Source organism: Lactuca sativa, chromosome 5 (genome assembly GCF_002870075.4).
Source record: "Lactuca sativa cultivar Salinas chromosome 5, Lsat_Salinas_v11, whole genome shotgun sequence".
NCBI classification, from domain to species: Eukaryota; Viridiplantae; Streptophyta; class Magnoliopsida; order Asterales; family Asteraceae; genus Lactuca; species Lactuca sativa.
The window spans coordinates 37,293,903-37,318,572 of record NC_056627.2 but is presented as its reverse complement, the minus strand read 5'-3'; the positions used below and the strand labels follow the sequence as shown (position 1 = coordinate 37,318,572).

Genomic DNA, 24,670 nt, shown 5'->3' with positions numbered 1-24,670 from the left:
GGTTTGCACCCTATTTAAACGAACTTATGCAACCTCCTTTTCCTTTTATGCTCCCAAACACTCCTCATAGCAAACCCTAGCCGTTTTTGTGAAGATCTAAGGCTTTTTGAGTGATTCTTGTGACTTTTGGTCTCAAGGAAGAAGGAAGAGCATAGAAGGATCAAGAGGGGACTGAAGGATTCGAATTTGGTTCATCATTTATAGTCTTTGGAAGGTATAAAGTCTGAACCTTGCTCATTCTTTTGTTAGATCCCTCTTTGGGGTGATTTAGGGCTTTTATGAGCCATTTTGGTGGCCAACCATGTTTGCAAACATGGTTGGGGGTTTGGGCTTCTATAGTATGTCATTTTTATGAGCCACAAGTCAGATCTAGGTTGCTTTTGCACAAAGGAAGGCCCCATGCAACAAAAGAACCACTCTAGAACCTTTTAAGCACTAATGTCCCATGCATGCACGTAAAATTTGTAACTTTACATGCTAGATCGAGTTTTGGGGCCTGGATCTATCATTTGGTTAAGTGTTGTACATCAGAAATCAAGGTTCTTAGTAAGAAATATGTTAGACTCAACGAGTCCATTCCTGGACTCGGCGAGTCCAAGAGTTTTGGTCCAATATCAGTGAAGGTCGTAAGGACCAGTTGAGTGTGGAAGGGTTTTAGGGAGTCCCGGGGAGTGACCCAACGTTCTGGACTATGCAAAGTATTCTGGGAATTCATGGTACTCGGTGAGTGCATGAACAGACTCGGCGAGTCCAAGGCAATCTTCATAGAACTCGGCGAGTTGTTCATCAACTCGGCGAGTCGAGGATAGAACATGTTCATAGGATGAAGAGTAACTCGACGAGTTGTTCATACAACTCGGCGAGTCAAGTCAGGACATGAGTATCAGTCGATGATGAATGCGACGAGTTGTTCATACAACTCGGCGAGTCGGTTGTGGATTCAGTCGGTGTTCACTTAGAAGGAAAACTCGTCGGGTCATTGCCTAACTCGACAAGTAGAGACGGGTATGAGGTCTGATGAAAGGATAAGGACTCGGCGAGTTGATAAGTCAACTCGGCGAGTCAGGTCAACTGGAAGTTAACTTTGACTTTGGCTTGGTCAAGGGGTAAAATGGTCATTTTACCCTAAGGGTAGATGTTAGTTTCTAACTAAATATTTTGTGGGAATTTTAGCCGGAGGACTTCCAGAGCAGCCGCGACAGTAGTGAGAGGATTCCCGCACAGTTCAACAGATACGAGGTGAGTTACCTTCCAGTAGGGGTGGGTCTAAGACCACAATGTCGGCCCACCATTGAGGAGTATTTAGAAGATAATTGTCTTTGTAATAATCTATCTTGGTTTGGCATGCGTTTGGTTATGTGCTATATCTGTATGATATGTTGCATTATAGGGATAGATTTCCTGATAGTGGTCCGTAGGACCAAGGGGTAGGTTAGTACCCGGATATGTCTGAATGCGTGCTTATATCTTGCTATTGTATGCTAGTGGTAAGGGTGGAATAGTCCCTAGTTACCGGTTGAAAGATACCGATGATGATTACCGGTTGAAAGATACCGATGATGATTATCGGTTGAAAGATACCGATGAGGGTTACCGGTTGAAAGATACCGATGAGGATTACCGGTTGAAAGATACCGATGGTACTGTATGGTATGTGGTATGATGGGGGAACTCACTAAGCTTTGTTCTTACGGTTTCAGTTTTGGTTTCAGGTACCTCTTCATCCAAAGGGAAGGAGTGGGCGGCGTAACATGGCATCACACACACTCACATATGATTTCCGCACAGTGTTTTCTGCGATTGTACTCTGATATGTCATTTATTCATGGTTGTGGGTTTCAGACATGATACTTGATTTTGAGATGACATGTTTATACAATATTTTCTAACGAATGTTTTATGAATTAATTAATCAAAAATGAAAATTTTGGGCTTAAATTTTGGGATGTTACAAGTTGGTATAAGAGCCCTGGTTTGAAGGATTTAGACACGCCCTCGGGGGTGTCTGGACTCAAACTAAGGGGCTAAAAGATTTTTACAATAAAATGGTTTTCTTAAAATCTAAGCGAAAGGATTTTATTAAAGACAAGGTGTGTGATGCATGCGACCGGCGGGGCTCAAGTAAGTTTTCCCCAAGATACCCATACATGTTATGTTATGCTATATGGCTTGATTCAGAATTGCATGCTAGAATAGGACTAAGGATCTAGGAAGATGCCTTGTGTGCCAGATATATGATTATGATAATCGCATGCTAGTTAGGGCTGAGGATCTAGGAGGATGCCTTATATGCCTATTGTATGAGCTGTATGCTAGGGCTGTTTAGTCAACAGTAGGATGGCCTGTATAGGTTATGCCTGATTTGGTTACTCAATGCACAAATGCTGCTTTCTTTGTGCTATAGGGGTTCTGGATATTTCCAGCTAACTAAGGAGCGGATATGTAATAGTACCTGCAAGTTAGTTAGGGGGAGATGGTAGGGGCTCCTGTGCAGCTGATGGCGGAGAGTAGGTCGGAGAGTGCCCTAGGGAAGCCTAGGATGAGGATAGTGGGAAGGGGTATCGGTAAAGGAGGCCTGGTGAAATCGAAGCAATCCTTGAGGAAAGAACGGGTAGATGTGGAAGGTAGTATGGGCCCGTACTACTGAAAGCAGAGGACCCGTACTCGAATCAAGGAGGGCCTAGATGAAATCGGAAACCTTGGGGAGCGTGTTCGAACTCCCGAGTATATGTATAATCCTGATGTTTATGCGTGTGTTTTCAGTATGGTGACGACACGACTTGGAGCAGGAGGTTCCAGATTAGGACCAGGATCGGGCTCGGGTTCGGGATCCGAGCAGGTTGATGACGGGCTACGCGAGTTCATCGCGTCTGAGATCACGAGGGGCATCCTTGATTCGACCCCTATCATTTTCGGGTCGATCAAGGAGGGGATTGTTGAGCTGATGGAAGATCGTCTCTGATCATTCAGGAGTGATTTGGCGTCTAGCCAGATGGGTACGCGCACACTGTCCTTTAAGGACTTTCGTGGGAGTGGTGCGCCGGATTTCCATGGGGTGAAAGACCCCATTGCTGCTAGGAGATGGATCACAGACATTGAGTCTGCGCAGCTGACGAGCTTCTGCCCTGAGGGGTCAAAGGAGAGATATGCATCAGGATGCTTGCGAGACAGGGCTACGGATTGGTAGGAGTCCGTTGGCGACTCATTGGGAGCCTCGGCTGTTGAGGCTATGACTTGGTCGGAGTTTGTGACCAGATTCAGGGCGGAGTTTGCGCCAGCTGTGGAGCTTCAGCAGCTGGCCAGGGAGTTTTTGGATATGAGGCAGACTACGGAGACTATGGCGGAGATCACCGCCAAGTTCCGAGAGAGGGCATAGCTGGTGCCCCAGTACATGGGTGATGAGGATATGAGGAGGACCCGCTACCATGACATGCTACGAGCTGACATTCGGGAGCATGTTGGTTTTTAGGCTTGCCCTACCTTGGATTCCATGATTGCCAGGGCTAGGGAGAGGGAGATTGATCTGGAGCACGTCCAGAAGAGGAAGGCAGTGGAGGGGCTGGCGACTGGGGCTTAGGGGATGAAGCCCAAGGGATCTGATGGTAGGCCGAAAGGCCAGGCAGAATGGGACCGCTGTGGGAAATGCGGTCGGTCACACGAGGGAGCTTGTCGCACTAAGTCGGGTTCGGGCTGCTAGAAGTGTGGCAAGGTGGGGAATTTTGGCAGGGATTGTACTGCCCCCACCCCTGCGGTACAGATGACAGACCTGATTTGCTTCCATTGCAATCAGAGGGGCCACAAAATGGCCAATTGCCCGAGATTGACAGCAGCAGTGCCAGCGGCAGCGCCGGTCTCAGTGACAACGCGGGTTACAGATGGCCGAAAGGTCAAGGTAGAGGTTCCAGTGGTGCGGAGCCGAGCATTTCAGCTGACAGCCGAGGAGGCACGCACTGCACCTGATGTGGTGACGGGTATGATTCTTTCCCTCTGTTTGTGGTGATTGTGTTATTGATATGTGCTCTGTTTAGGATCGTTCCATGTGAACGGCATCCCGATTCTGGTATTGTTTGACTCGGGTGCTACCCGGTCATTTGTATCTCTTGCGCTTAGCAAGAGATTTTCCGAGTCTTCGGGCATGTTGGATTGCCCTCTAGAGGTAGAGATTGCAGACGACCGTTTGGTGCGGGCATCGATGGTATTTCGAGATTGTGTACTGAGGTTATTTGTGGAGCGCTACTCGGTAGACTTGGTCCCCATTCCATTGCGTGGGAACAAGGTGATTATAGGCATGGATTGGCTCAGCCCTAATGGGGCAGTGATTGACTGCGCGCAACAGTTGGTGCGGGTCAGGACCCCAAGTGGGGGAGAGCTGGTGATTCAGGGCGAGAGGCCGCAACGAGGACCAGCTTTATGTTCAGCCGTGAGAGCTAGGCGTTACCTTAAGCAGGGTTGCGCAGGTTATGTTGCGTATGTTATGGATACCCGCAAAATGGGTAAGGCGACGGTGGATGATGTACCTGTGGTACGGGAGTTCGCGGACGTATTCCCCGAGGAGTTGCCTGGGATACCTCCGGAACGACAGGTGGAATTTAGGATCGACCTGGTCCCTGGTGCGGCTCCGATAGCCAAGGCGCTGTATCGGTTGGCTCCTCCTGATATGCAGGAGTTTTACTACACAACTGCAGGAGCTGTTAGGAAAGGGTTTCATTAGACCGAGCAGTTCACCCTGGGGAGCCCCGATTCTGTTTGTGAGGAAGATGGATGGGTTGCATCAGATGTATATAGATTATCGGGAGCTGAACAAGGTAACGGTAAAGAACCGCTACCCACTTCCGAGGATTGACGACCTCTTTGACCAGCTTCAGGGAGCATCTTGGTTCTCCAAGATTGATTTGCGTTCAGGGTATCATCAGATGAGGGTTAGAGAGGAGGATGTGCAGAAGACTGTGTTTCGGACGCGTTATGGTCATTATGAGTTTGTGGTGATGCCTTTCGGACTCACCAATCCTCCTGCCGCGTTCATGGATCTCATGAACCGCGTGTGTAGACCGATGTTGGATTGGTCTGTGATAGTATTTATTGATGACATCTTGGTTTATTCCAAGACGCGGGAGCAGCATGAGGAGCATCTGCGGGAGGTTCTGGAGACTTTGAGGAGGGAGAACTTGTATGCTAAGTTCTCCAAGTGTGAGTTCTGGTTGCGCGGGGTGCAGTTTCTTGGGCACCTTGTCAACCATAATGGGATTTTGGTAGATCCGACCAAGCTGGAGGCCGTGATGAATTGGGAGGTTCCGAGGTCTCCATCTGAGATTCGGAGCTTCATAGGTTTGGTAGGCTACTATCGAAGATTCATTCAGGACTTCTCCAAGATAGCAGTTCCGCTCACCCGACTGACTAAGAAGTCGGTGGTGTATCGCTGGGGGCCTGAGCAGCAGGCCGCATTTGAGACGCTGAGACAGAGATTATACGAGGCACCAATCTTAGCCCTGCCAGAGGGCATGGAGGATTTTGTGGTGTACTGTGATGCATCCATCGCAGGTTTGGGAGTGGTATTGATACAGAGAGGGCATGTCATCGCCTATGCGTTGAGGCAGCTGAAGCTTCACGAGGCGAACTACCCAACGCATGATTTGGAGCTGGGGGCTGTTGTGTTCGCCCTCAAGATTTGGCGTCATTACCTCTATGGGGTTCGTTGTACGATTTACACGGACCACAAGAGTTTGAGGTATCTCATGGACCAGCCAAATCTAAATATGAGGCAGCGTCGGTGGCTTGATGTGGTGAAGGATTATGATTGTGAGATCCTCTACCATCCGGGGAAGGCCAATGTCATGGCCGATGCGCTTAGCCGCAAGGCAGCACTGATCAGGGATATTTGTCTGAGGATGATAGTGATGACTCCGCTTCTGGAGCGGCTCCAAGAGGCTCAGCAGGAGGCCATGAAGGAGGAACATCGGAAGAGTGAGTGGATTGTGGGGCAGGTTTCCTCTTTCGGTTATGATAGCCAAGGTTTATTGACTCTTCACCGTAGGGTGTGGGTCCCTTATCATGGGGGAGTGCGCCAGGTCCTGATGGAGGAGGCGCACAAATCCCAATTCTCCATTCATCCCGAGGCGACGAAGATGTATAGGGATCTTCACCTAGACTATTGGTGGCCCTGCATGAAGCGGGATGTGGCATGGTACATGGAGTGGTGCTTGACCTGCAGAAAGGTCAAGGCCGAGCATCAGAGACCACATGGCAAGATGCAGCCGTTGGATATCCCACTGTGGAAATGGGAGGATATTACGATGGATTGTATCACGAAACTTCCCAGGACCGCATGGGGGATGGATTCGATATGGGTCATCGTGGATCGATTGACCAAGATCACCCACTTTATTCCGATTCAGGAGAGCATCTCGGCCGAGAAAATGGCCGATATCTATATCAGGGAGGTGGTGGCGCAGCACGAAGTGCCAGTCTTGGTGATTTCGGACAGAGACGTGCGGTTTACTTCCAGGTTTTGGAAGAGGTTTCATGACGAGATGGGTACTCGTCTGCATTTTAGCATCGCTTTTCACCCGCAGACGGATGGCCAGAGCGAGCGGACCATCCAGACTCTGGAGGATATGCTGCGGGCATGCGTTTTAGATTTTGGAGGTAGTAGGGATACCTACCTCCCGTTGGCGGAGTTCTCATATAATAACAGCTATCATGCGAGTATTGACCGTCCTCCCTTCGAGATCTTGTATGGGAGGAGGTGCAGGACCCCAATATGTTGGGGCGAGGTTGGCCAGAGAGTCATGGGGAGCACCGAAGTAGTGCTCAAGACGATGGAAAAGATTCAGCAGGTCCGGAGCAGGCTTCAGACTGTTCAGAGTTGGCAGAAAAGTTATGCCGACAAGCGCCGATCAGACCTGGAATTCCAGGTCGGGGATATGGTTCTCCTGAAGGTGTCGCCATGGAAGGGCGTCATCTGATTCAGGAAGCGGGGCAAGTTGGGCCCAAGGTATATCACACCTTTCAGGGTTGCAGCACCAGGTGGGCAAGGTAGCGTACTGGCTGGATCTGCCAGCCGAGCTTAGTCAAATCCACAACACTTTCCACATCTCTCAGCTGCGGAGGTGCCTAGTGGACGATACGGCGGTGGTACCCTTGGAGGACATTCAGGTTGATGGCAACCTGAATTACATCGAGTGGCCTGTGGCAATCCTTGACCCGAAGTTAAGGGATCTGAGGAACAAAAGAGTAGAACTCGTGAAAGTGCAGTGGCAGCACCAGAAGGAGTCGGAGTGGACTTGGGAGCCGGTGGGTCAGATGATGGAGCACTACCCTGAGCTGTTTCAGGATCGAGCGGCAGACTTCGAGGACGAAGTCTAAAATAAGCGGGGTACACTTGTAGCACCTGGTTCATGGTATGTGTTCTGTAATTTAATCTTCTTTATTTTTGCACTTTTGGCCCTGGACTCGGCGAGTTGAAGGACTGAATCGCCGAGTAGAAGCGGGATGAGGCATAAGATTTAAGTGGTGAACTCGACGAGTAGCCGCTGTTTGGACAAAAACCCTAATCCAGGGGTTTGCACCCTATTTAAACGACCTTATGCAGCCTCCTTTTCCCTTTATGCTCCTAAACACTCCTCATAGAAAACCCTAGCCGTTTTTGTGAAGATCTAAGGCTTTTTGAGCGATTCTTGTGAGTTTTGGTCTCAAGGAAGAAGGAAGAGCATAGAAGGATCAAGAGGGGACTGAAGGATTCGATTTTGGTTCATCATTTACAGTCTTTGGAAGGTATAAAGTCTGAACCTTGCTCATTCTTTTGTTAGATCCCTCTTTGGGGTGATTTAGGGCTTTTATGAGCCATTTTGGTGGCCAACCATGTTTGCAAACATGGTTGGGGGTTTGGGCTTCTGTAGTATGTCATTTTTATGAGCCACAAGTCAGATCTAGGTTGCTTTTGCACCAAGGAAGGCCCCATGCAACAAAAGAACCATTCCAGAACCTTTTAAGCTCTAATGTCCCATGCATGCACGTAAAGTTTGTAACTTTACGTGCTAGATCGAGTTTTGGGGCCTGGATCTATCATTTGGTTAAGTGTTGTACATCAAAAATCAAGGTTCTTAGTAAGAAATATGTTAGACTCGGTGAGTCCATTCCTGGACTCGGCGAGTCCAAGAGTTTTGGTCCCATATCAGTGAAGGTCGTAAGGACCAGTTGAGTGTGGAAGGGTTTTAGGGAGTCCCGGGGAGTGACCCAACGTTCTGGACTAAGAAAAGTATTATGGGAATTCTTGGTACTCGGCGAGTGCTTGAACGGACTCCGCGAGTCCAAGGCAATCTTCATGGAACTTGGCGAGTCGAGGATAGAATGTGTTCATAGGATGAAGAATAACTCGACGAGTTGTTCATACAACTCGGCGAGTCAAGTCAGGACATAAGTATCAGTCGATGATGAACTCGACGAGTTGTTCATATAACTCGGCGAGTCGGTTGTGGATTCAGTCGGTGTTCATTTAGAAGGAAAACTCGTCGAGTCATCGCCTAACTCGACGGGTAAAGACGGGTATGAGGTCTGATGAAAGGATAAGGACTCGGCGAGTTGACTTTGACTTTAACTTGGTCAAGGGGTAAAATGGTCATTTTACCTTAAGGGTAAATGTCAGTTTCTGACTAAGTGTTTTGTGGGAATTTTAGCTGGAGGACTTCCGGAGCAGCCGCGACAGCAGTCAGAGGATTCCCGCACAGTTCAGCAGATATGAGGTGAGTTACCTTCCAGTAGGGGTGGGTCTAAGGCCACAATGCCGACCCACCATTGAGGAGTATTTAGAAGATAATTGTCTTTGTGATAATCTATCTTGGTTTGACATGCGTTTGGTTATGTGCTATATCTGTATGATATGTTGCATTATAGGGATTGATTTTCTGATAGTGGTCCGTAGGACCAAGGTGTAGGTTAGTACCCGGATATGTCTGAATGCATGCTTATATCTTGCTATTGTATGCTAGTGGTAGGGGTGGAATAGTCCCCAGTTACCAGTTGAAAGATACCGATGATGATTATCGGTTGAAAGATACCGATAAGGGTTACCGGTTGAAAGATATCGATGAGGATTACCGGTTGAAAGATACCGATGGTACTGTATGGTATGTGGTATGATGGGGGAACTCACTAAGCTTTGTGCTTACGGTTTCAGTTTTGGTTTCAGGTACCTCTTCATCCAAGGGGAAGGAGCTGGCGGCGTAGCATGGCATCACACACACTCACATATGATTTCCGCTCAGTGTTTTCTGGGATTGTACTCTGATATGTCATTTATTCATGGTTGTGGGTTTCAGACATTATTCTTGATTTTGAGATGACGTGTTTATACAATATTTTCTAATGAATGTTTTATGAATTAATTAATCAAAAATGAAATTTTTTGGCTTAAATTTTGGGATGTTACACATAAATATGTAAAAGTAGAATATATATATATATATATATATATATATATATATATATATATATATATATATATATATATATATATATATATATAATACATAAAAAACACATAAAAATACACAACATATGTAATACATACAAATACGTAAAAAAATACGTTTATACATTTAAATACATAGAAATCTATATAGAAAACTTAAAAATATACATAAATACGTAAAAAAAACATATAAATACATAATACATAAAAATACTTTAAAAATATATGTAAAATACTTTAAAATATATTTAAATACGTAAAAAATATGTTTATACGTTTAACATACATAAACATCTATATAAAAAACTTTTAAAAGAATACATAAATACATAAAAATACGTAATACATAAAAAATAACACATACAAATATATAAAAAAATATGTAAAATGGTTAAAAATACATATAATTACGTAAAATAAACATATTTATACATTTAAAATACGTAAACATATACATATAAAAACTTAAGAAAATACATAAATACGTAAAAATAGGTATAGATATGTAAAAATTACGTTTATACATTACATACAAATTTTGATGAAATCTGCAGAAAAATCATGTTATTTTGGAAAAAATTAACAATTTAGTCTCATGACATGTTGAACAAGTTAAAAATAGTTGAAGTGAATAAACTATTCGGTTTTTTGGGTTTTTCTATTAAAATATTTAAAAAGTCGGGACTTTTCTGTTTAAAAAATAAAATTTATGGCTTTATTAAAAAAACTCACTAATTATTTTGACTTTTCTAGATATTTCTCATTTAAAATTGAACCTAAAATTCCAGGGACTTAAATGAAGCATTTGAAATTGTTTTAAAAATATGCAAGTCTGCCTTGGATGCGGCCATTTCCATTGATGTTGGCTTGCAGACATAAATTTCATCGTCGTTCTCATTGATTTTGTCAAATATCAATTGACAACAGTATAAATACGTGAAAAATAACAATTTTTACTATCAATTAACAATTAATTGAGTTTATTTAACCCTACATATAGTAACAAAATGTTTTTCATACTAGTATGATTGTGAATTTGAAAAAAAAAAAAAAAAAAAAAAAAAAAAACTATGGAACTCAACATCCCCATCATTTCTATTTTTCATTTGATTTCTAAAGCTTTAATTTTCCTCATTTGGTAGAACATGTCCTTGTAAATTATGTTATCCAACCCCGACCGAAATAGAATTTGTTTAGTGGCTATCACAAAAATCAATACAGAAAACTTGTACGCTACAAATATGATAATCTATAATTGCAATAATAGTAATTATTTTTAACTAGTGTAAGAACCCGTGGTGAACCACGGGTCGGGTATTGGTGGATGTTTGGTAGCAGTAATAGAGCACTATTAGGTGTTGATGATGAAAATTGAAATTCTGACTTTGGACAAGAAATTGTCTGAAATGTCAAATCGCAGAGTTAAAAGACTTTATTCAAAATATAGATGGTGAATATGTATTGAGTTATGTGTTGAATTTTAATAGTCATAAAGTTTATATTGTTAGTTGTGTTGGTTATGACAGATGTATATAGTTGAAGAAAAAATAGTTAACCATGCAAATCTTTAAAACGCGAAATAAATTTGTGTATGACGTGAAATCTTGAATGGATTTAAAATCGAATGATGTCGTAAAGGTATTGCTTTTGCAATGTAAAACTTACTTCTATTTTGTACAACAGGAACAAAAATGGTTCAATAGATAACAACACTTCTCACACACACGACAATAAACACACTACAAACTACAAATTGAAAAGAAAATGTCATTAGATATGAAACAAATCTATAGAAACAATAAAAGATTACAAGTGTTTGGGATTTCTTGTTTGAATATGACATAGTTTTATTGAATATTTACATATTATTGTTTATATACATAATGTGTTGAATGTAGTTTATAATAAGGTCATAAAGCTATAATAAAGAGAGTTTAGGTTAAGTGTAAGTTTGTTATGAAAAGATCAAATAATTTCATTGCTTCTTGGCATGTGTTCCTTCGTCTGCTTCGTCGTTGTTTCTATATTTTTCTCGTTTGGGACGTGGTTTTTTTGGTGTATCTGTGAAATGTTAGATGTTTATTACGTGTATGCAATATATAATTTGTTATAAGTTGTTTTTACCTGTATGTTTCATTTGGAGGCGTTTTCTAGTTTCACGTGATTTAGTAGGGGTGAGGGACTCCATAGTTGTTGTGCTTTGTTGTTCCGTTGGTGTTGAAGGTGTAGTTTGTGTTTTTTGTTTTGATATTGTTGGTTGTGGTGCTTTTATGTAACTGATTGCGGTAACTGTGAAACGGATATTTGTAGTGGAAGAAAGTTTTGTGCATTCTACATAGACATTCTTTGTCAATCCTTTACAATGTTCGAGTGGTTCAGGTAAGGTTTTTCTATCTTGACTGGGGAAGCCGTCTATGATTTCTTGTGCAGTCACATTTAGCAGAGTACATGTTGCTTCGTTAGACATGAAAACTGTTGTTGTATCAGTATTGTCTATGAGTACTGCCGAGATTTTATATCTGGGAAAAGAGAAGTGATTTTATGTGTGATTTTCATTGATATATAAGGTATACATAGGAGGGAGTACTTACAAAAGTTTTGGTTCATTTATGGGCCCATGGGAAACACAAAACCATCCATCACGTTTTGTGTGTGTTGATTTACCACATGTGGTACATGTAACGTAGTGCCATACATCTTTGAATGTGAAATCAGATAGTATGGTCTTTAAAACATATACATTGTCCTTAAACATGTTATAGATTTATGTTAGTGAATTTTATGTATGAAATAGTAGTATTAGACATAAGAAAACCTTTTACCACTATTTGAGAGAAATCTGAGCTCTTTAAGCGTTGTAATGTAGAACTTATCACAGTTGATGACGATTTTGAGTGAAATTGGGTACCAAATCTGTATTAATGGAAACTTGTTAGTGAATATATGTTGTATATTATGTAGTTTATAGTTTGGTCAAGTATGGTTAAGATATGGTAGAAGCAGTATAACATACCTTGTAATGAGTGTGTCCGTTTATAGTATTTTGGGATTAACGTACATGTGTGTTGCGCTGGTGCTTGTCAATGTTAATCTTCCTGTGTAGTAAGATGGTATTTTAGCATATTGTGAATTGAGTATTATAATAAGGGTGTTGTTATTACATACCATTGTACATAGTGGACTTGACATTGGTGAAAGCTAGTACCACCGTGTTAGAGTTCGATGTAAGGGCATTTCGATTGAATTTGTCTGGCGAATCTATGCATTCCTTCCATAAGAGTATGGTAATCTCCTCCGCACTTGAACTGGTTTTGTCATTAATAATAATTAAATGAAATATAGTAGGTAATATTTTTGTTTTTGAAGAAAATGTACTTACTTTTCATCTGTTAAAGTCATAAGCATGAAAGGTTCCTTGTTTTTTTTTTTTTGCGATCTTTCATGTTGATGAGTACGCCTATGAAATCTGAATGTAATGGTTAGCGTAATATTAGTGACAAATTAGACTATTAATTTTTTTTTGCATTAAAGTAATGATGTGTGTTGATGTTATAAATGTACCTGGATGCTCCAAGTTTTTTGTCTGCTATCATTTGAAAGTGTGATCTTGGACTGAAGCGGAACCATGTTAGTGGAAGTGCATTGCAGTTTGGTATTTCCTCAATTGTTGAGGCTTCACCAATATTCATGTGTACTGGGTGATCTAAGACCATTTGATATTTGTCTGGCTCAGTGCATGTATAATCCTTAAGACGATAACATCGAGAGACTAGTAATGAAGTTTCTATGGATCCTTGATTTGTCTTTTGTGCAAGTAGTTGGATTGTATCTCCCTGGTCAAATAAATGTGTTAGGTTGTTTTATATATGAATTACTTTGTACAAGAGTGAAATATATATATATATATATATATATATATATATATATATATATATATATATATATATATATATATATATATATCCTTACATGCTCATCAATCACGATAAACCATGCCTCGTCCCTTCTGAATTGTAGTGTCCATTTTCGCAAGACACGGACTTCAATTGAATTTCATGGTGAGACAAAGTGGAGGTCTGATATTCTATCCATGTTTGAGGAGATAGCTCTGCAATTAAAAAAACACTGTTAAAATAGTTTTAAAATATGACGGTTATTTCCTACCATATATTTTAGGTATTAGATGTTTATAATAAGTATAATTGCAAAACAGGTAGAAAAGTTGAGATTTTGGGTGATAGAATAGCTAGTTATCAGATGATTTGAAAATATAAATGTGGTGTAATAACCTCTTGCATATTAACTCTTGCTAACAAATCCTTAAAGACGACATTCCTGGTACAGTTGAATGGTAATGCATCTTCTTGTTGTAGTAGAATCTTTATTGAATCTGGTGAGGTAGCTCTTGACAAAGCCACATATAGTTGTCTGTGTGTGAAAACAGAGTTTGTTAGGTATAAACCTACCTTTTTAAGATATTGGCCTTGACTTTTGTTTATAGTCATTGCGTAATATACTTTAAGAGGAAATTGTTTTCTGATAAATATAAAAGGTAGGTCAGAGGTATTATGTACAAATTTTATTCTTGGAATGTACACCCTTTTCCCAACAGATATTCCTGTTATTATGGATGCTTCAATCACAGATGGTAATAATTGTGTAACAATCAAACGTGTTCCATTACAAAGACCTTCTCGTTGATTGATATTCCTCATCAGCATAACTGGGGTATTAACTTTCAAATTTAATGTATGTGAAGGTATACCAGAAAATTGAAGATTGTTTAAATAATCTTGGGGATATAAGGTATCTAATTCTAAGCTATCATGGGTTTGTGACTTAATCGAATCACAGCTGTTGTATACCACCCCTTGACTATTACTTTTTGATAGAATTAAAGCATTGACTTGATCAGCTGTTTCATTTTTTGGACAAATAATGGCTCTAACAGATAACTCTTCAGGTGATGGATTGGAAATTATATCTTTGCCATATACAAAATGTATTAATGATTCTAATCCTTTGTCTCCTAATTCGATAAGGAAACAATGAGGTAATTGTATAATGTTTGTGCTTTCTGGATCATTGTTGTCTGGTGTTCCAATATTTCCATTTCCAATATCGAGAAGCCATGAAGCAAAATGTGATATTCGATTAACATCTTTATCTGAATCGACTGGTTGGGATAAACGCATATTATGATGCAATTTGAATACCGTAAAATGTGACCATAAATACGAATTGGGTTGAGTTAGGCTAATTATTTGTGATTTTCTACTTTTAGGTTGAACAGGAAGAGTTTGTTGAAAGTCACCTCCTAGGAGCATTGACATCCCACCAAATAGATGGTTATCATCTTCAAGGACGTCTTTTAGTGATTTATCAAGAAACTCAAAGCAACGACGATCACTCATTGGAGCTTCATCCTATATGATCATAGAAGTCCTCTTTAGGAGCTCTATTAGTTGTGTTTTTTTTAATATTACAGGAAGACTTGTCTGTAAAGTCAATCAGAATAACAAATCTAGAATGAGCAGTACGACCTGAAGGCAACAAGAGGGATGCAATGCCTGAGGCGGCAACAACTAGTATAATCTTTCCCTGAGATCTGAAATATGAAAGTATAGTTGTCCATAAAAAAGTTTTTCTTGTACCACCAGATCCATATACAAATAATAGCAATTGCTTTTTGTTTCGTTCAGCATCCACAACTCTTTTATAAATTGAGAGTTGTTCCAGATTCAATTGTGATACCATGGAAGTATTTTGAGAAATTAAGAGATTTGTATCATAATTAGTCTCTTCAAGAAGAAGACGATTTCTGAGAATGGAGAGAAGAGATGGAGATGGCATTAGCAATCCAAAGTCAACAAGTAATTTGGAAGGTGTTGAAGCTAGTACTGTCTTTTGAATTTCGAGAAGTATTTGTTGTTCAAGTGTATCAACACATAGAACTACATTTGGATTTGTAGAATTGGAAGTGAATGTACGGGTTATGTCATCGCCCATTTTAGGTTTTGCGCTTTCCCATAACAAAAGAGGGTTTCCTACTTCACAATACAAAAGTAGATGACAGAATAGAGAACGAAGTTCAGATGAGGTTGCCCAAGTCGATGCTTCTTCAAATGCGGTTAGCCACTCCTTATCGTTACCAGTTAACCTTAATGCTTCACATGCTTCACGAAAAGTTGAGTATGTGTTTTCATGAATGGTTCTAATGTTATAGAATGATTTACATCCTTTTTGATGGAATAGTAAAATCCGTAGATAGAATAACTCCCTAGCTGTAGGATGTACATATGCAAGTCTGCCAATGGTAGTATTTGTTGTGGTAGTCCTATGAATTCATCTCTTATCTTTGGTGTCCCAGCTGTATTTAGAAGGGTAATCAGTGTATGTCAGGTCAATTCCTAGACCATCACGTTGATTATTTTGCAACCATTCCATTAAAGTGGTAACACGAAAACCTGGGGTATCAATTAGAGAGCTTAATTGACTGTTTTCTTTAAAAATAGTAGGTTGCATCCCTTCCAAATGGATGGCTAAGACTTGTACAGGTGGATCTCGTTCATGAATGGGGAAATTGAGGATGTGCCATGCTGCTTCGTGTGGACATATATAACGACCATCAAGAAACTGCTTGATTTCATTTACAGCGACAGGTATGGTAGAGGAAGTAGTAGGAGTATATGCTTTTGATGTTTGAAGAGTGAAACTGTCACACCCCCGAACCAGACGGCGGAAACGTCCGGGGGCTGCCGTGACTCAATTGAATACCATAACATTGGATATATATGAAACATAACAACATTCGTCACCATTCATCAACATAGTACAACCAGTAGTGTTTACATGTCATACATTGTTTAAACATTACATTTCCAAAAATTAATTTGTTCAATTCATACAAAAATAAACTGCAACCGTCACTGAATATGATTTCCCTTGATTCACTGGTTCCCTGAGAATACAAGTATTTTGAAAAACGTCAACATATGAAATGTTGGTGAGTTCATAAGTAGTGTTTGAAATCGAATGTTTATATTGCTTGAACAACCACCAGAAAATCCGATATTTTCTGAAAAGAAAAGCTTTCGAAAACGTTTGTGAAGATCCATAGGTATGCTTGTTTGTTTCTATACTTTAAAAAAATGTTCATTGAAGATGTATGCGTTTCAAATCTGTATGTAATAAAAACCCTAGGGAAACCCAATGTTCCCCTAGCTCTTTTGGAATCCATTAAGTTGCGTTGAAAACATTACGAAAATAGCAGTGTCAGTCCCAGGCGACGTTGGAAGGTTCTCGAGCATTGATTATTTACTACAAACCCGCATTACACAAACGCCCAGTTTATAGTTATACTAACGAACCCGAAGGCGTCGTCCGTACTAATCACGTTATCCAATCGCCCGGACTAAGTGTAGTCCCACATCCGAAGAGAAAGAGGTCACGAAGACCCCGGTGACTCCATTAACCGGTTGGGGAAAATATGCGTGCGAGGGGTCCCCGACCCGCCTCGTAAAATATGCAGACTCTTCTAGCAATACCATGGACCCTTGGGGACCAGTGGTACAAGCCATTGAAAGTCACTCTACGTTGTGCCAAGTCGGTAAAACTCAACACTCCGTAGAAAATATGAGTCTTCGGGCCTTAAGATCAGGTCATTGGGCTAGCTAGGCCCAACAAGCAAGATTTTACACTTTGGGGCCCGAAGATGGTGCGTAGACGTCTGTGCACACTCGTATGTATATGTGTTACCAATCGTTATTTGTATGTATCGAAGAGTTAGTAGTTGTAGATTTCCATTGGCTCGAGACCGAGCCAATTCGTTTAACAACGACTTTTGGTATTGTAATGAGTTGTATTTCGTCGATAGTTGCGGTGTCATTATTTGATCAAATTGTACATGATGATTCAGCCTTGAAATATTTCTGTTTTCAGCCCCTCATTATTTGTAAAATTTACATTTTCAACCCTTTTTAGGTGATGTTTCCCGGTTTGGTCCTTAAACTATTTTTCTTGACATTTTGACACCAAAAAGTATTGAAATTAATATTTTCCAGCATATTTTTCATAGAAAACAGTTTAAGTCCCTGAAAATGCAGTTTTTCTCGGTTTTAGCCCATCTTTTCGCAATTTTGACAATTTTGGCCCAAATTGGAAAATTTTTGCAACTTTGGTCCTTTTTAAATTTAAAAAGCATTTTAAACCTTTGGGAAGGATTTGGAACACTTATAGTCCACTGTTTTACAGAAAGTTACAGTTTTGGCCCTCCAAAACAGAAAAATTCGCATAATGGGCCTTATTGGGCCGAAATTTTCATTTTTAGCCCATTAAGCTTGGAATTTAAGTTTTTAATCCCTTAAATGAGTATATTTCCAGAAATTTATTTATAGAAACTGTTTTGGCACACTTCATCCATCAGAATCTGTGAAATGTCAATTTGGGCCCTTATTTTTGCATTTTTCACATTTTAGGCCCAAAATTTGTGTTTTTAACCCAAAGAAAATTATTACTAAACCACTTAGCCATTTTTCTTGAAGCACTTTGTGTTTAGAAATATATTTGAAGCTAAAATCATTTAACACAAGATATATCTCGGTTTTGATGGGTTTTAAGGCTAGATCCAACATAAAAACACATAAAAGCATACATATAAGCATGGAAATCATACAAGGCATACAAATACATATAGATCTACACTTTCACTTGTATTCCCCCCCCCACAAAACTCATAAAAACAGAAAATAGGGGTATGAATCTCACCTTGGGGTGTTGGTTCGGTTTTTGCAAGGAAAAATGGAAGGAAAATGAAGTGTTTTTGGCCTTGGCTCCCTTTGATGAAGATCTCGAGTTTGGAGATGGTTCTAGGGCGCAAGATCATGATTTTTGCATGGATTAGGAAGAGATGTTTGATAAATAAGGAATACAAGTCATAGATCCAAACAAAACCTTACCTTAGATGATGATTTTTGTGGAAGAACTTCCTTGAATGCTTCCTATTTTTCGAGATTTTGGAGAGGGAAGAAGAGAGTGTTCTTGAGTGAATCTAGAGAGAATTGGAGATATTTTTGGTGTGTGTAAGTGTGTATGGCCGAGAGTGAGAGAGAGAAGGGAAGAAGAGGTGATACTTGAGGTGATGTGCATGGAGAAATGAGATTAGTGCATGGATATCCCATGGGTAAAGATGAGGTGGCAACCAATGTCAACTCCTTTCCTTATCCTCTTGGGTTTGGGCCTTTGGGCCGAGAATGGTGGGAGAAAAAAAAAGTTTTTGGGCTTTTTGCTCCTAAGCCCAATATTAGTGTTAATTAGGGTGTGTTTTAAGTCTAAAGGAGTGTAGTAGGATTTTTATGTTCTTCTTGAACTAGTTTTAGGTTATTCATGTATCAAGGCTCTTAATCCATTCCATTCATGACCTAAAATGTTGGAATAAGTAAATATGGGTCCACTTAGAGTCCAATTAGGGTTCTAAGCCCATGATAGTCTAGTTGGAAGCTTATTGGTCCATTTGGATCCAATAAGGAAGTTCTAGTCCAAAATAGACTTAATAAGAACTTCTAGGGTCTCCAATTGTTTGATGACTATTTGTAGTTCTAGCATGTTGTATTTGATTGAAGTTTTTGATTCACATTAACTTGAATGTATAGATTACATAGCTTAAAATTTACAGTTGTGACAGAAACGAACGCAATCAACCCCCTTTGATATGTACTTAAATAAGTACTTAATCATCATATCCCAACCACAATATTCGACATTGATGTGAGCATCAAATCGACTACATAAACGTTTATTGTATGGTACTACATAGTCGTTATCAGTTCTAATCCCACTTTGTAGGACATGATACGATCCAACACGTCTTTTATAATGCACATAACCATTTTCATCAAAAGTTGTTAATGTGTTGAACGGTTTTGGAAATCCTTTCTTACATCTATCATCTACCATACAGGGGGCACCAATATTTAGTGAACCACAAGGACCATGTAGCATGCATGTAGTAACAGTCCTATATAGTGTTGGTTCAAGTATCGGATCAGGAAGTTCATCGGTTATGTATTTATCAATATCTGCACCTTCTTGAATTTTATAGGGTGATGTTACCCATAATAATGTATGGCAATCTGGTAATCCCCTTTTTTGAAATTCAATTGTGTAAAGATCTGTGAATAGAATATTTCATAATGATGTTATATAAGACATAATGGAATAGAAGGCAATAAATAGGAAGAATGAAATAAGAGAAGAAAAACTTACATGCACTAACATCTCCAAAAGTTCTGTCCTCTTTTAGGAAGTTAATGAAAGCATGAACTTTGATTTTAAATATATGTGCAATGATATCTGGTCTGTTTTGAGTATCACGTTGACCAATAGCATCCATATATCTTCTATACTCAGGCCATTTAACATTGCAAGTGAAAGTGATGAAATATTGTGGCTTACCATGAACCTTGCATATGGCAAGGGCGTCTTGGTAGTGTTTATACATATACCTAGGCCCCCCAACGAAAGTTGCAGGTAGAAATACATGCTTTCCAATGACATGACTGTCTGAATCACCTCTGGACAAAGCACCGTAAACACCGCTGATGTACTTTATACGTAATTGTTGCTGATGGTGTTCAATAAATGCAAGCCTAGATTTTCAATGCAAGTATATGTATCTACTAAATATTGGTGGAAAAGACGGCTTGCACGTAAAATAAGAGAGTATGTGTGTCGATCATGAATTTGATAACTGTAATACATATTATTTGTTAATCTTCTGTCAGAGTTAATACGTAGATGCAATCCAGGAGACCATCCTTCTTCACCGTACGGGAACAGTAATGGATACTGCAAAGGCATGTAAGTCGGATGAAGCTTACTGACACACCAAGGTGACCCAAACTTTGAATAGACAACAATGTCATAGACAGCGCCAGTAACATCATCACCACAAACAATACAGCCTAAAGTACCAGGGGCCGGTGGCCCATATCTTCTGTCAGGTACAACATTAAAAAAACGTACACCATATGAATCTAAATTCATTGACTGAGCTTTTTCTTTCGGAGTCTTAAATGTATGAACATACTCATTATGTGTGCGTAACATATGACTTAAGGATTCGACAACTTCTGTAGACAAAAGTACTTCCCCATTATGAAAAGAATGAAGTCTATTTGCCACCTCATTTTCAGTATCACACATGTACAATTGGACAAAACGGGGTTGATGAATGTCTTGAGGATAAAAGGAGCCTATCCAATGGTAAATCTGACCACTTACCTTAAACACATATGGTGCTCGACCTTTGTTGATTGATTCGTCTTCGTTTGCACCAAAAGACGTCATAGAGAACATGGAATTATATGCTCTTATGTTACGCATGAAGTGATCATCTTCGTAGAATTGCATAAGCACATCAGGCGGACGAAGAGGGTAGGGAAGAACTACATTACCCGACTTACAACATTTTGTATATTGTGGATGATTGGCTCTGGATAAATACAATACTCTCTCATGATACAAAAAATAAGCCCCCACAATACTCACATACACAAGTACAATTTCCACAATCATAATAAAAAGGTAATGTTGGTATCTCCACTAAAAGTGAACTCCTGCGTGAACAACGTGATTGACGGGGGACTATTGTATTCGAAGCAGAAGCCACATGTCGCCATTTTGAAGGCATTTGAAAAGGCTTTACTGAAATGGAAACGCAAAATTTATCGACGCTTAACATACTTTATATGTAAATGAATGCAAATTTAGATTCAAAAAAATTATTTTTGAAACTAACTATTTGATTAGTAACCAATTGTTGGAGTAATTTTTAATAGACATTTAGAAGAGACTAATAGGCTATTGGAGTAATTTTTTGTTATTTTTTTTTACAGGATTCACCAGATCCATTAGATTTCTCATTACTACAACCTTAGTGTCTTGGAACTCTAGTGTTGGAACTTGATTGGTTACCTGTAAGAACTGATAAAAATGATTATCTGGTTTTGTGTATTATTGGAGCATATAGTATTTGGCTTATTGAAGTTACCATGTAAGTTTGATAACTATATAATTATTTATTTATTTAAAAAAAAGTTGATAATAATGATTTATTGTTTATGAAGTGAAAAAAGATCTGGTAATGGAGCTCAGTATGGATCAATAAAGGATCGGTTTAAAAAAAAAAAAGTTAGTGGCATTATTGTCATTGCAGAAAATGCATGCTAAATTGTCTAAAATTTAAAAATACATTAATGTAAAATGATTGTTAGAGGTATGCTGTATTTTTTAGAAATTATTAGTAGTTTGAATGAACTTGAAAGAAGAATCTACAAAATAGCAATATACTATATATATATATATATATATATATATATATATATATATATATATATATATATATATATATATATATATATATATTGTATATTATAGCTTCGTAATTTGATTTTTGAGTAATGGTTATGGCTACTATAGAATGTTATGACAAACATACCTTTTACTTATAATTTTCTTTCATAATTTTACTAATTTGTATGATTTATGTTTTAGTTAAATAGTTTAAAAGGTATTAAAAAATTTGTGATAGAAAACCTATTTGGTAAATTTTCTTAGCATTTGCAAATGGTTAAGGGCATTATTCCTTTTTGTTAATTGTTTAATTTTCTTTTTGAATATTTTCTTTTTCAAATAATATTTTCTTTTTTTGCAGCTTAGGTCTTTGGCTCTTCCATTTATAATATTGGAGTGGACTCTTCCTACTGTTCGAAGACAAACACAAACTACAACATCTAAGCAATATGACACTTCTGCTCCTCCCCGAAATAGACTCTAGTGAGTATAGTATAATAGTAATAACATTTTTATTATGGTTAAATGTGAGACTTCTGCCCTAGCAAAACACACTTTGATGTATGTGTTTTATTGTTTATTATAATTCATAACATCCTACTTTCTTTTCTTCTCAGCAAAGTTTAATTATCATAAAGTTTCATTGCTCAAAAGTCAAAAGTAACTTCTAATGCAGATGAAGGTCAAGAAGAGTTTTCAGACTTTTGCATTAGCACTTGTAAATGGTGCCCTTGGGGTGTTTGAAGTTCAAGGGCGAAGGATCCGAGACTTCAAGTATTTTTCTTTCCAAAAAAAAACTCATTATCCAATTTATCTTTTTTTCATTTAATTTATTATGTATATCTCATTCTAATTTACTTTTATTACTTTACAGACTAAAGTGGATTTCATCTCACCATATACCTAAGAAAGACGGTGGAACTATTTTAATTCCAGTTGTTTGTGTTAAATGACAAAAATACCCTTGTCAGGTGATGGGAGACAGGTCAGGTAACATTAGGTGGTGGGATGTTAAAACTAAACAATCATCCTCTTTTAACACTCACCGTGAAGGCATTCGAAGAATCAAATTCTCACTCGTTGTTCCTGGAGACCGAAGCCATGGACGTATTGTTGTATTGTTTAATGATTATACATTTTCCGTTTTTGACCTTGTAAGCAAATTTTTTTTTTTACAAAATAAGTGAATTCATTATTTTCAATAATAGCAATATGTAGTAATGCCTATGTTATACACATATATTAAATCATAACACGTCTCGAAACAGTAAACTTCTAGACTTTACATTGTCACCACGTCAGTTTGGACAAAAATACTATTTAAACCTTCTACTTTAACAAAATCTTAATATCTTATTCCACAAAAAACAACGAATATCAGTTTCTCAATTCATACAACCCTTTCTGTGGTCGTTTGTATCTCCCAATTCTTGGACGGGATGTGGATAGTCACACAGAAATTCGGAGACATCACTCAAAAAGACATAAGGTTAGAAAGAGGATTAATTAAACCAAAATCCTAAGAAAATTGAATGAACGAACCACATACCGAAACTTCTAACACAGGTTGTTGATGTTTGGTGGCAGTAATTGACGGTAGTTTTTGACAGAAATCGATTTTGATTTGTCGATGGATTTCTGTGGAGAAATCAAATCTTGATTTGTGGATGGAAATCGTAAATTGTTAAACCCAATCCGTCAAAGACATTGATCAAAAACACAAAAGGATCAGAAAGAGGATCAATCAAACAAAAAAAAGTTATTATGTGATTCAAAGATCCGAGCAATTGAATGGAAATCCTAATGAAATTGAAAGAAAGAACACATACCGAAATTTCAGAAATCGAATTTTGATTCGTCGATGGAAACCGAGCAATTGAACCAAAAATCTAAGGAAATTGAAAGAACGTGAATTAAAGAACTGAGCAAATGAACCAATCCTAATGAAATTGAAAGAACGAATCACATACCGAAATTTCTCACACTGGTTGTTGATTTTTGGTGGAATCGAATTCCTTTCTTGTTGGATGAGATCGTATTCCTCTTTTTTGGATGTGAAGCCCCTGAGAGATATAAACGACCACAGAAAGGGTTGTATGAATTGAGAAACTGATATTCGTTGTTTTGTGTGGAATAAGATATTAAGATTTTGTTAAAGTAGAAGGTTTAAATAGTATTTTTGTCCAAACTGACGTGGTGATAATGTAAAGTCTAGAAGTTTACTGTTTCGAGACGTGTTTTGATTTAATATATGTGTATAATATATTTGATAGAATAAATGTGGTCTTTCGGTTTTGGATAAAAAATTGAAATTCTGCCAATAAGTTGTTACAACGAAATTACAAGCTAAAACCAAATTACTTGTTGAATTTAAATTTAAAAATTGTTTTTCTATATGTAATTATATACCTCATATAATTTTCAACATTCATATTGATAAACATTATTTTATTAATATTATTCTATAGTTATTTGAGATATTTTAATGTAAAGGACCTAATAAGGTTGGTGTTCAAATCAAATCTCTTTCATTTTTTTTTCTTACAATTTCACTCGCAAGTTTAATTATTTTTGAGAACTTGGTTTTCGTTTTCTTATAATATTAGCTCCTTCAATTATTTTAACGAATTAGACATATATATATATATATATATATATATATATATATATATATATATATATATATATATATATATATATATATATATATATATATATATATATATATATATATATATATATATATATATATATATATATATATATATATATTTTAAATCTCATTTTTGTTTTTTTAAACTTACTTTTAGAGAAAATATACATCGTCGTTTATGTTTTTTTTTTACGAATTTG

General features: G+C 38.4%; 1 protein-coding gene and 1 long non-coding RNA gene across 2 annotated transcripts; both read right to left on the bottom strand.

Annotated features, from left to right (window-relative positions):
• Window positions 1-13,550: 13,550 nt before the first annotated feature.
• Window positions 13,551-14,880, bottom strand: LOC111900725 (uncharacterized). The gene is made up of 2 exons (XM_023896604.1): window positions 13,756-14,880; window positions 13,551-13,574 (listed from the first exon to the last, which is right to left on the bottom strand). Exons 1-2 carry the CDS (start codon window positions 14,878-14,880, stop codon window positions 13,551-13,553), a joined length of 1,149 nt encoding a protein of 382 aa, XP_023752372.1.
• An 8,194-nt stretch (window positions 14,881-23,074) lies between these two features.
• LOC128126195 (uncharacterized) lies at window positions 23,075-23,906 on the bottom strand. Its single transcript, XR_008223958.1, has 3 exons — window positions 23,788-23,906; window positions 23,647-23,706; window positions 23,075-23,472 (listed from the first exon to the last, which is right to left on the bottom strand). It is a non-coding gene; the product is annotated as an uncharacterized LOC128126195 (long non-coding RNA).
• Between the last annotated feature and the right edge of the window lie 764 nt (window positions 23,907-24,670).

Bases quoted from the DNA above. Each gene is read 5' to 3' on its own strand.
- LOC111900725 (XM_023896604.1), bottom strand. From the start codon at position 14,880: ATGAGTGATCGTCGTTGCTTTGAGTTTCTTGATAAATCACTAAAAGAC. The intron at 13,575-13,755 runs GTTATTACACCA...TTTTAATTGCAG, and splicing joins CAAGAGTTAATATGCAAGAG to AGCTATCTCCTCAAACATGG.